Source organism: Podarcis pityusensis (genome assembly GCF_964106645.2).
Source record: "Podarcis pityusensis genome assembly, chromosome: 13".
NCBI classification, from domain to species: domain Eukaryota; kingdom Metazoa; phylum Chordata; class Lepidosauria; order Squamata; family Lacertidae; genus Podarcis; species Podarcis pityusensis.
The window spans coordinates 16843838-16856493 of record NC_138038.1 but is presented as its reverse complement, the minus strand read 5'-3'; the positions used below and the strand labels follow the sequence as shown (position 1 = coordinate 16856493).

At 47.6% G+C, this 12656-nt stretch overlaps 1 protein-coding gene across 4 annotated transcripts; it reads left to right on the top strand.

The window, feature by feature from the left end:
- The first annotated feature begins 2531 nt into the window (after positions 1-2531).
- LOC308460540 (uncharacterized protein C19orf81 homolog) lies at positions 2532-12008 on the top strand. Of its 4 annotated transcripts, none has more exons than XM_080977092.1 (7): positions 2595-2664; positions 5106-5234; positions 6705-6769; positions 9083-9173; positions 9588-9708; positions 10960-11099; positions 11765-12008. In XM_080977092.1, the coding sequence occupies exons 2-7, from the start codon at positions 5128-5130 to the stop codon at positions 11970-11972; spliced, it is 732 nt and encodes a 243-aa protein (XP_080833218.1). In that variant the 5' UTR covers positions 2595-2664; positions 5106-5127; the 3' UTR covers positions 11973-12008. The 4 variants fall into 4 exon arrangements, with proteins under 4 accessions (XP_080833221.1, XP_080833218.1, XP_080833220.1 ...); XM_080977094.1 differs by having other exon boundaries at positions 2617-2664; positions 5192-5234; XM_080977095.1 differs by lacking the exon at positions 5106-5234 and having other exon boundaries at positions 2532-2664.
- Positions 12009-12656: the final 648 nt, after the last annotated feature.

The following is a 12656-nucleotide window of genomic DNA, read 5'->3' as shown; positions in this document are numbered from 1 at the left end:
TGAAACGGCCAGAGACTAGTGCCCTAGCAAATGATTTCTTGTACACATTACTTGCCTAGAGATCTGAATTGCAAAATTCAGAGAAGTGCAAATTTCAAATACAGTGGTACCTCGGGTTACAGACGCTTCAGGTTATAGACTCCACTAACTCAGAAATAGTACCTCGGGTTAAGAACTTTGCTTCAGGATGAGAACAGAAATTGCACAGCGGCAGCAGGAGGCCCCATTAGCTAAAGTGGTGCTTCAGGTTAAGAACAGTTTCAGGTTAAGAACGGACCTCCAGAACTAATTAAGTTCTTAACCAGAGGTACCACTGTACCATTTTGGTATGCAAAGTGTGAATTAGGTAGGATCACCTATGAATGCGATCTGAAACAGATTTACTCCCAATCCCTATATGCAGGTATTGGGTCAGTCTCCCTGGCCATTTCAATGCATTTCAAGGTCACAGAACATTGGGAAATGCAATCTTTTGGATGGGGGTGGAGGGCTTTTGGGGAATATCCCGAAAAAAACATTATGAAAACAACTAAGTGCTCTGAAACACATTTTAATGGCTATTTGGAAAAGCAATTCACTCCTCGGAACTTTCAGCAACTTAATTCTTTTCCCAGGCTGCTAGCTAATCTTTGGCACTCTGCAACAAGGTGATTGGCAAATGGAACTGCAAATATTACCGGGGTCTCCGAATAGCTCTCTGTCTATTATGCATCTCAGCATAAATGGGAGAGATGCTGCAGAGCCAGAGACCCTTCCAAAGAGGCAACTTAATTAAAACCGCTGCAGTTTTCTTGTTAATGGTAGGACAGGGAATGGCATTTACCTTGCATGTGGTTCACTGAAGGGCTTTGCTGGCTGTGTGTGCTACCGAAAGAGGAAGCAGGCAGTGGCACCATCAGGGTAGGACTTGGGGGGGGGGGGAAGGTCCCAGACTCCACTAAGCAGAATGAGCTGGTGGACCCCCAAATGCAGTGGGGCTGGCTTGCCACATTCTGAAGTAAGCAAAGTAAGATTCAGCATCCTCTGAAGAGCCTCTCTCCTGTAAGATATTTAAGTCTATATAGCCTAACCTAATGGAAGTGAGAGCTGGACCATAAAGAAGGCTGATCGCCGAAGAATTGATGCTTTTGAATTATGGTGCTGAAGGAGACTCTTGAGAGTCCCATGGACTGCAAGAAGATCAAACCTCTCCATTCTGATGGAAATCAGCCCTGAGTGCTCACTGGAAGGACAGATCCTGAAGCTGAGGCTCCAGTACTTTGGCCACCTCGTGAGAAGAGAAGACTCCCTGGAAAAGACCCTGATGTTGGGAAAGATGGAGGGCACAAGGAGAAGGGGACGACAGAGGACGAGATGGTTGGATAGTCTTCTCGAAGCTACCAGCATGAGTTTGACCAAACTGCGGGAGGCAGTGGAAGACAGGAGTGCCTGGCGTGCTCTGGTCCATGGGGTCACGAAGAGTCGGACACAACTAAACGACTAAACAACACAGCCTAACCTAACTACATCAGCGAGTTGGACTTGTCAACATGCAGAGGGCCGGGAGGCAAGCCTCTGCTGGGTCATTCCCTTCCAACCATCCCGCTGCAAAGACCATCACCTCTGCTCCGATGTAAATCAGCGACCTGCGCTTTAGAGCCAGGGCACACTATCAGCAGATCGAACTGCGCACACAGAATAGGCGTGAGGCTTGTGGAAGCATTCTACAGCTAAAGATTTATTAATCATAAATCAGGACAAAGAAACATGTCGTCTCTCTCTCATGTCGTCTCAGAGAGAACAGCTAAAAGCAAAAACTATACACACAACGGAATTTCCCAGCATAGTGTGCTGGAATGTAAACAGACATGTGACACATGGCAATCCCATGTCTGTTCCTTAAGGTGGAATGGAAATGTCAACAGGACTAACGACAACGTTGACTGGTTGGACGATGGATACAGAAGAATGGTGGGAGGAAGCAGCTTGGGAACCCCCAAGGGAAGAAGGCTCAGTACCAGGGGATTGGTGGTAGGATGTCAATGAGTGGTCAGAGGGAGAAGACTGGGAGGAGGAGTTGGAAACTGAAGAGGTAACGGGGAGAATCTGCGGAAAACTGAAGTGCAGAAGCAGAAGCAGAAGCAGGGAAGATGAGAGGCCAAGAGGCAGAGATGAGTCAGGCTGCTGAAGGAGCATGGGGATCTCCCCTCCTGCTGTGACAAGCTCCCCTCCCTCCTGGTCTCCCAGGACCAGGAGAGGCATGAAGCGGAAGGAGCAAAGGCAGGTATGCTGGCATAGTCTCATATTGCTTGGAAAACCCCCCGGAAGGGGAATAGACTTAGGTGACTGTGGGAAGGTGGGGAACTTTAGTTTCTGCAACTGCCTCATATGGGGGGGGGGGCAAGACCTACCTGCTCATGAGGCCCAGTATGCCTGTGTGGATCCTGCATTTCTAATAAGGAGATAATTTCACCCACTCTGTGTGATTTGCTGCAGGCTCGCTTCTGACAATGAGCTGGCTCTGCATGCCATTGGCTCTGGTTCCACCTGCTGGCAGTCTCCCCATCTTCTACATCCCCCTCCCTTGCAGTGGAGTCAGCATTCTGGAACCCCGGAACTGGTTTTGAATCTTTGCTGTTGGCCTGCTGGAAGGCTGAATCCTCTTAAACCAGAAAAAAAGATAAGGTTAGCTGGAGGAGGCTAGGCATGGATGCCAGCCTTGTGGAGGCCTTGAACTGGGAGAATCTGCCTCCATAGCCTATTCATTCCAGAGGATGCCATGTTGTTTTGGGGAGCGACTGAGTGGTTTGGGTGGCAGGTGCTAGAGGGCAGGTTTACTGCAGGGGTGGGGGATCCTTGTGCCTCTCCAGGTGTGGTTGGATTCCTGCTCCCATCAGCTGTAGTCAGTAGGGCCAATAGTTAGGGATGGTGAGCCTAGGGTTTGCCGATTAGAAGGTTGGCAGTTCGAACCCCCGCAATGGGGTGAGCGCCTGTTGCTCGGTCCCAACTCCTGCCAACCTAGCAGTTCGAAAGCATGTCAAAGTGCAAGTAGATAAATAGGTACTGCTCCGGCAGGAAGGTAAATGGCATTTCCATGTGCTGCTCTGGTTCGCCAGAAGCGGCTTAGTCATGCTGCCACATGACCCGGAAGCTGTACACCGACTCCCTTGGCCAATAAAGCGAGATGAGTGCTGCAACCCCAGAGTCATTCGCGACTGAACTGTCAGGGGTCCTTTACCTTTACCTTTTTTTAACCTCTCTCTTTTTTTTTGCCAATAAATTTTTATTAGTTTTCCATACAATTATACATTTTTAACCAAATTTTAACAAATCATCTCTTTTTGAACTTCCTTCAGCGTCTCTGACAATCATCCATATTTATATCCTAAAAACCCTTTTTTTAACCTCTCAATGGCCACGGGTTTCCTATCCTTACCTAGCTATGTGTACTATTATGAATTTGGTTACTAGTTCCCAGTTCCGTACTTGCACAAATGTTCAAAAAAGAGCTCAGTCAGTAGACTTTTTGAAAGGAACTAAGGTTTATGGGGTGGCCCAAAGCTTATCATGGGGTGCACTCTCCTCCAATCCTTCTTTGTAAGTGCCATCTGGGCTCATCATGTAGCAATTGGTGTTGCAGCCCCCCCCCCCCCCAGTTTGACTGGAGTATTACTGCGGATCTCCAAAGGGGCATGGGATGTTTGTGTTATTGAGATAGATTAAAGCTTATTTTGGGGTGCAGGGGCATATAAACTTCAGTTCCTTTTTAGGTTTCCATTTGTGCAGGGAAGGACCTGGGAATCAACTGTAAGGCTGCATCTAGACCCATCAAAAAAGGCCTTTCAGGAAACGTGTTGTAAACTTCATTAAGGGAAATCACGCTGGCGAAAGACAGGACTCCACAGAGCCATCTGGTGTCACAGTGCTAGAACTCATATAAAGCACATTTTCTTCACTAATGTAGCTGAGTCCCAGCTCCAATATTGCTGTGGTTATCTTCTTTTCACAGAATAATCGGATCATAGAATTGTAGAGTTGGAAGAGACCACAAGGGTAATCTAATCCAACCTCCTACCATGCAGGAATCTATTCCAAAGCTCAAATCCACAACCCTGAGATTGAGAGTCTCTTGCTCTACCAACTGAACGACCAGGTTCTTTGATAGACCCTTTGTCCTGTTCCAAGGAATCCGCCTTATTCCACGGCCGATGGCTTGTCCATCTCGCCCAGTCCAGAAGCTATGGGAAGTTGTTCAACTAAAACTCCCATCAGCTCCAGCCACAGTCAGCCAATAGCCAGGGATGATAGGAGTTGTGGTTCAACGACATCTGGAGGTCCAAAGGTTCCTCACACCTGTAGCATGATCTGCTCCAGGGTTTCCCAAACCTGGGTCTCCAGCTGTTTGGGGGACTACAACTCCCATCATCCCTCACCACTGGTCCTGCTAGCTATGGATGATGGGAGTTGTAGTATAAACAACTGCTGGAGACCAAAGTTTGGGAAACAAAGTTTGGTGAGCAGTGGCTCACCGGGGTCTTCAGACAGAGAGGTCTATCGGCTATCTGAGCCTTTTTTTAACTGGAGGTGCCAGGTTTGGAAACTGGGGCACTGGGCGCTCCAGTACCCTGTGATTGAAGGACTGGAACACGTGTTAAAGTAAATTTGCCCTGATTGCAGGAGCCAGACGGGGCGGCTTGAGTTAAGCTGCTGCTTTGAAGCATGTTTAAACAGTCCTTATTACCCTGTCTTAGAACAGTCCTTATTACCCTGCTGAGGAAGAGTACAGATCAAAACGTGTTGGGAATAAAAAACAATCCATGCAGCTGGTTTCTTTCTATGCAAGCCCTGACTGCCCTCCCCATGGCAATTGATCCTCCTCCCTGCAATGTAAATGTCTCCCAACATGATGTCCCTGATCTATATGGAGAACAGGAGTGGTTTTTCTCATTTTTCAGTCTTCAGTCCAGGTCGCCACACTTCCCCATAGGTTTACAAAACTGTAAAACAAAATAAAAAGTCACAGTGCCGATTCCTCAGCATTCTAGTGCAGATCTCTCTTAATAGACACATGCATATTTATGTACGTTATGAATTTTGCCCAATGTACACATATTTTTTTTTGCAAGCGATTTCCACTGATATACTGTAATGCATTCCTGTATGTCGCTGTCACGCGAATATCTGCATTTGTATGAAAGCTTTCCCCCAACAGACACATTTTGCGGCTGGAGGACTGCATCACAAAATTTGGAGAGGTGAGGCTTTCAAAGGGTGGCTGGATTTTGGCTCACGTTATTGTTTGGACGGGGTGGGGGTGCAAATCGGGGCATTTGGCTTCGTGATTTAAAATGCAAACTGTGCCGAATTTCTTTAACAGGCGAATCCTTCTAAATGTGAAATGGGGAGAGGGGAGATCAGTTCCTGGGATGAGGCTGTGTTTGCCCACAGGCTCCCCAGGGCGAAACATAACGACATGTATGGCTGCTTCAAAATGCCCGGGATAACGTCAGAAAAGTCTCAGTGTACTTCCATCTCAGCTTCTTATTCTTCCTTGTAAAATGAGATGATTCCAACTAATTTATCAGGGCTGCTTTGGGGAAGGCAAAAATAAAAAAGGTAACATAAGAACACAAGAAGAAACCTGCTGGCTAAGACCAAAGCCTCAGCTAGCCATTATTATTATTATTATTATTATTATTATTATTATTATTATTATTCCGGTACTCCATAGCCGGGTGCCTCTAATCCCAGAGCCAGCATTTAGTCATCATGCCTAGCAGCTATTCATATTTTCCTTCCACATATGCTTGCCTTAATGCCCTTTCCAAGGCCAAGTAAGCTTAGTGACCACTGCTGCCTCTTGTGGCAGAGAGTTCCATAAGTTAATCTGTGCAGTTGCTTATTTAAAATGTGGCATGAAACCCAGCGGTTTATTATGGCAGATATGGGAGTGGTGTTCGACCAGTCTGCCCTTTGCCAGCCTCCTCCTGCCTGCTTTCTTTCTTTCTTTTTCCCTCCTTCCTGCTGTCTTAAACCCTAGCTAGGATGGCTGAAACCGACTGTCAGCTTCCTTCTCCTTAGTCTGTGTTTTGCCTTTGCAGAACTCAGTAGGGGCTGGATCTACACTGACTGTAAAAACGCTTAAAAAAAGAGAAATATACAGCTCTCAATGCAATTTTACATTGATGGTTTTACATTGCTCTACAGCGCCCTCTGGTGTCACATGCTTAAAACACATTTATTTCAAATGACCAGTATAGGATGAGGATTGAGATAAAATGAGAATCAGTTAGCTCTGCCTGTCACTCGCTCTCTGGCGCCACCTACTGTTGGCCTTCCTTGCCTTTTGCACAACCAAGTCCCTTCTCTCTCCTTGCCTGGAAGTGCAAACACCAGACAGCCGTGCAATTGCCACAAAACTAACCAACCTGTTGTGTAAACTGCTTTGAGGTTTTTACAGTCAAGCAGTGTGTAAGTTTTATGAAATAAATAAAATAAACAAACCCACTGCACGCCAACCGCCGCTGGTTACATCAATGCAATAATTCATTTGGGGGTGGGAATTGAGAGATTCCTTCTTCATTTTAGAATCTAAAAGGTGTCGAAGGCACAACTGCTCTTTCTCCGTATGCAAAAGCCACAGCATTGGGGGGGGGGGACTGGGGAGGTCACATTTTGGTTATTGCCAAGCAGGCTTAACCCATGTTGCTTTCCCTGTTCCCTAGGATGCAAGAAGACGAGAATGAAGGGGCTAAATTGCGTTCCAGTTCCGGCATCCAGTGGGAGCCAAGTAAGGGTCACGAGACACATGAAACACCACTATTAGGAACATAGGAAACAGCTGTATACCATCTAGCTAAATGCCGTCTGCATTGACTGGCAACAGGTTCCAAGATTTCAGGCAGAGGTCATCCTCAGGCCTGCTTGAAGACATAACCCCCAACAGATGAAAACAGAGGCATCCTATTCCACAACAATAATAATTTTACTATTTATACCCTGCCCATCTGACTGGATTTCCCCAGCCACTCTGGGTGGCTTCCAACATATATAAAAATGTAATAAAACATTAAACATCAAAAAACGTCCCTTCAGATGGCTCAGGAGTCGCATAACTCCATAACATGTCAGGAGTTCAGCCTACACTCGAGTAGGACCCTGGCAGAGACACATGCCCGACTGGCATGTTCCCTCCCTCCTGGTCGATCGTTCGGGAGCTTCATAAGCTTTCTTCTGCCCAAACATCACAGCGACCGATGCCAACCGACTTAGGGATCCGCAAAGTCTTCTCAGCATTGCATGACGGACCTCAGCAACTCAGCATTTTGGCTAATCTACTTTATTTACATGTAAACACACACGGAGCACTGCAACATGGCTCACTCTCTCTCTAGCATCAGATAGCAAAGAGAAAAAGAGCAAAGGACAATAGTCCCACTTCACGGAACACAGTAACACAAACATCCTGTCTCCGTCACTTCCTACTCTGTGGAGTCAAAACATACACCGTCATATGAAAGACAAAAATCCCATGACTGCAATCATGGAGCAGGAATTCTAACATAACCTCCATCATTTCTCTGATGAAAGTAGGGACGTCTTAAGGGAAAGCGGGACATTCTGGGATCAAATCAGAAACCAGGACGGCTTCTGCAAATCCGGGACTGTCCCTGGAAAATAGGGAGACTTGGTTGAACCTTGCACAGATTGAACCTTCTAAATGGAAATGAGATTCCCTACCACTAAGCCACAGCCCTTCCCCATTCTTGGCCTCCGTGAGCATTGGGGGCTTCAGCTGACAAAGCCCTGCTCACATTCCTTCTCCCTGCCGCTTTCCCTGCAGCACCCCATCGGAAGAAGATGCTGATGCTGCCAACGCCGGCTTTTAACATAATTATCCAGTCCTAAACACAGTAGAGTTTGAACCTGCGCCAGGAAAAATGTAGCAGTGAAATGAGGAGGAGGAGGAAGGGAGCTGAGGGGTGGGAAGCGCAGCCAGGAGCGAGGCAGGAGAAGGCTCAGGCTGATGCTGGAACTCAATTCTGCAAGCATCTAGTGCAGGGATGGGGAACCAGCGGGCAACCAGGCACTGCTGGACCACAGTTCCCATCGTCCCTGAGTTATACTGGCTGGGGCAGGTAGTTCAAGTTGTTTGGAGAGCACCATATTGGCTATAGCCGGTTTGATCTATAGAATGGGGAGATAAAGTCGGGGGCAGTGTGTGTGTGTGTGTGTGTGTGTGTGTGTGTGTGTCGGAGAAAATAGCCTGGTTACCTGAATCCCAGATTTAGCTCCTTCCCCTCCTGGTCCTGAGAAGGGGGCTAAAACCCCGAGACTTCAGTCAAGCCCTGAGACTCGATAGCCCAACTACAGAACCAGGTACACACATGCACGACTATAGCAGGAGGGATTTCCAGCAATAAAACGATAGGCCGTTTTATTGTACAGACCTTGCGTAGATGTGCGTGGATCTCCTGCCTGTTTTATCTTAATGTAACCCTCTATGGGGCTGGTATGGCAAGGGAAGGCTGGGTAAATTAATAATAATAATAAACAAGCAAACAGATGCAACAAATGTGTAATGAAATGTTGTGGATGCATTGCATCCCTTAGTTAACAACAACAACAACAACAACAACAACAATTTATTTATACCCTGCCCATCTGGCTGGATTTCCCTAGCCACCCTGGGCAGCTCCCAACAGAATATTAAAAACACAACTAAACATCACAGATTGAAAACTTCCCTAAACAGGGCTGCCTTCTAAAATCTTCTAAAAGTCCGATAGTTGTTTATTTCCTTGACTTCTGGTGGGAGGGCGTTCCCCAGGGCAGGTGTCACTACTGAGAAGGCCCTCTGCCTGGTTCCCTGTAACCTCACTTCTCGCAGGGAGGGAACCACCAGAAGGCCCTTGGAGCTGGTCTTCAGTGTCCAGGCTGAATGATGGGGGTGGAGACTGGGCCGAGGCCATTTAGGGCTTTAAAGGTCAGTACCAACACTTTGAACTGTGCTCAGAAACATACTGGGAGCCAATGCAGGTCTTTCATGCTGCCCATATGTGATTTTTATGATGATCCTTATCATTTCTTTTTCCTTCTGCAGCCCTTCTTCTGCCGGAAAGCGAGAGTGAAGAGGGAACCTCTTGTCTGTTCCTTGACTTGGAACAGCACTGTCCCCCGCCACGTAAAACCTCGTAAGCACTATTTACGTCAGTGTTCTCCTGGGTCATAAGAATGTAATTTCCAGGGACAGGGTTATCCAGCTTTGGTTTCCTCTGAAGGAGAGAATACTGAAGGCTCAGGATATATTTCCAAATAAACTAGGCTTTATTTCACCCGGGTCAAAGTTCCAGTTTGGCACACCTCCCCACGTGCATTTGTGTACGTACACACACAGAGAGACACACACACACAGGCCCCCTCTGGAGGTTTCACCTGGGGCAAAAAAACTTGCTAGCCCCTGCTCCCCACCAGAGCTACAGCTCTGCCTTAAGAGGTGTCGAGAGACAATGAACAAGTTTCCAAAATATGTAGTAGATAGCTAAGATAAAACCAATCAACAGTGTGGTGTAGAGATTTCAGCTTTCTTTCTCACTTCCCCTCCACAGGCGTCAATACTTGAAGCGGATCATTGCAGAATATGAGGCACTGGATATGGAAATCCCGTGTATTCGCAAGTTCCCCAAGCCACCAGCTGCCCGGCCCCTTTGCCTCTGTCTGGAGAGTCCGGTCAGTCTTCAGGAAGGAATCATTTGGCTGGTGGGAGGTGGGAGGAACAGACTGGGGGTGTGGAATCTCTGGGCCGCTGGGACCATATAACACTGGTCCTGAAAGGCTTACCATTGGCTCTCAGTATGTTTCCAAGCACAATTCAAAGTGTTGGTGCTGACATTTAAAGCCCTAAAGGGCCTTGGCCCAGTATACCTGAAGGAGCGTCTCCACCCCATCGTTCTGCCCGGACACTGAGGTCCAGCGCCGAGGGCCTTCTGGCGGTTCCCTCCCTGCGAGAAGTGAAGGTACAGGGAACCAGACAGAGGGCCTTCTCGGTAGTGGCACACGCCCTGTGGAACGCCCTCCCATCACACGTCAACGAAATAAACAACTACAGTGGAACCTCAGTTTTTGAACGTCATCCGTTCCGGAAGACCGTTCGGCTTCTGAAAAGTTCGAAAACCGAGAATCAAAGAGCTGGGTGCAAAGTCAATGGGGAAAAAATGAAAAATGCTCATTGGAAGATGTTCGGCTTCTGAAAATTGTTTGAAAACGGAAGCATTCACTTCCAGGTTGTTGGTGTTCGGGTTCCAAATTGTTCAGCTTCTGAAGCGTTAGACAACCGAGGTTCCACTGTATCTGACTTTAAGAAGACATCTGAGGGCAGGCCTGTTTAGGGAAGTTTTTGAATGTTTTACTGTGTGTATGTTGGAAGCTGCCCAGAGTGGCTGGGGCAACCCAGTTAGATGGGTGGGGTACAACTCAAGAAAGACAATATTGCTGTCACATGACTGTCACATGTAAGATGAAGCAAGCTTATTTTCTTCTGTTCTGGAGGGTAGGACTCGAACAATGGCTTTGAGTTACAAGGTAGGAGATTCTGACTAAACAGCAAGAAGAACTTTCTGACAGTTAGAGCTGTTAGACAGTGGAATGGTCTCCCTCGGGAGGATGTGGACTCTCCTTCCTTTTAAGCAGAGGCTGGATGACCATCTGTCATGGATGCTTTATAAAGCCAAGATTCCTGCATTGCAGGGGGTTGGACTAGATGACCCTTGGGGTCATTTCCAATTCTTAAATCGTGGTGCCCAGAATACAATATCTTACGCAAAAGAGTGCAGTGCAGAGTTTAATGTAACTGAGGACCCTGAAAGAAAGAGTGGCTTAGCTGTACATGTCCTGTTTCCTAGACTTCCTTTAAGAAGGTTGCTGGCACCTCATAGTGAGTGCTCAGAGTGGATGACTTGGGATTCTCCCTTTGCCTTTTAGCCTGAAAAGGAGATGAACCATGCAGAGGTCCTGGCAGCAGTAGAGGAAGCCATTCCAGATGCGTTTGAGTCAGGACTCCTGCGCAGCATCCAGTTTGAGAACATCAATGTGATCTGCGGGACGGCTGGACGGAAGAACAGGTTAGACCAGGGGTCAGCAAAGTTTTTCAGCAAGGGGCCGGTCCACTGTCCCTCAGACCTTGTGGGGGGCGGGACTATATTTTTTTGGGGGGGAATGAATGAATTCCTATGCCCCACAAATAACCCAGAGATGCATTTTAAATAAAAGCACACATTCTACTCATGTAAAAACACGCTGATTCTCGGACCGTCCGTGGGCCGGATTTAGAAGGTAATTGGGCCACATCCGGCCCCTGGGCCTTAGTTTGCAATTTTACTGTTTATATCCTGCCCATCTGACTGGATTGCCCCAGCCATTCTGGGTGGCTTCCAACATATATAAACATAATAAAACATTAAACATTTTTTTTTAAGTCTTCCCTATATAGACGGCTCAGGAGTCAGATAACTCCATACCCTCCAACATTTCTCTGATGCAAATAGAGACGTCCTAAGGAAAAGCGGGACATTCTGGGATCAAATTGGGAACCAGGACGGCTTCTCTAAATTAGGGACTGTCTCTGGAAAATAGGGACACTTGGAGGGTCTGTAGTTGTTAGGGTGTGCATTGTTGTATGCAGCTCTTGATGTGTGTGTGTGTTTTTAAGGAAGTTGCAGTCCACAAGTATTTTTTATTAAATAAATAAGAGTACAAACGCCTCCCCCTTCCCTATCTCCACACACAGGTGGCTGATCACAGTGTCAGACTTCCGGACGCGGAACCAGCTCCTGTGTTCAGGACTGACTTTGGGTGAAAACCACTTCGTACTGCGCCGTTGGGACGATTTGGTGATGGAGGACTATCGCATGCACCTCCGGAGGGCCCTCGCACGCCAACGGCTGCTGGACACCCTTAGTGACAACTGGGACGGGAACCAGTTGGATGGGATATGAAGTCCTGGGAAGAGAACTGTCAGCAGCAGAGAGAAACACGCTGTTTGTCTGTGTATATTTTGCTTCTTTTCCCCCCACTATAGAGACTCCTCTTTGGTAGGATGGAGATCCAGCCTGCCAGCTACTCCTGCTGAGAGCAAATTTGGGGAAAGGGCACCCCCTGGAGGCAGTTTGCGGGACTTCCCCTCTCATATGTTGCCAGCACAGTACAGTGTTTCATATAGGGACATGGGTGGCGCCGTGGTCTAAACCACTGAGCCTCTTGGGCTTGCCAATCGGAGGGTCGGTGGTTCGAATCCCCGTGACAAAGTGAGCTCCTGTTGCTCTGTCCCAGCTCCTGCCATCCTAGCAGTTTGAAAGCACGCCAGTGCAAGTACCGGTAGATAAATAGGTCCTGCTGTGGCGGGAAGGTAAATGGCGTTTCCGTGTGCTCTGGTTTCTGTCACGGTGTCCCGTTGCGCCAGAAGCAGTTTAGTCCTGCTGCCCACATGACCCACAAAACTGTCTGTGGACAAACGCCGGCTCCCTCGGTCTGAAAGCGAGATGAATGCCACACATCCCATAGTCACCTTTGACTGGACTTACCCGTCCAGGGGTCCTTTACTTTACTTTTACTTTTTACAGTGTTTCATGTTTCATGTGCAAGGGCTCAAGCTGGCAGGCAAGTCATGCATCTTGATCTGT

Bases quoted from the DNA above. Each gene is read 5' to 3' on its own strand.
- LOC308460540 (XM_080977092.1), top strand. From the start codon at position 5,128: ATGCATTCCTGTATGTCGCTGTCACGCGAATATCTGCATTTGTATGAA. The intron at 5,235-6,704 runs GTGAGGCTTTCA...CCTGTTCCCTAG, and splicing joins GCATCACAAAATTTGGAGAG to GATGCAAGAAGACGAGAATG. The intron at 9,174-9,587 runs GTAAGCACTATT...TCCCCTCCACAG, and splicing joins CCCCCGCCACGTAAAACCTC to GCGTCAATACTTGAAGCGGA.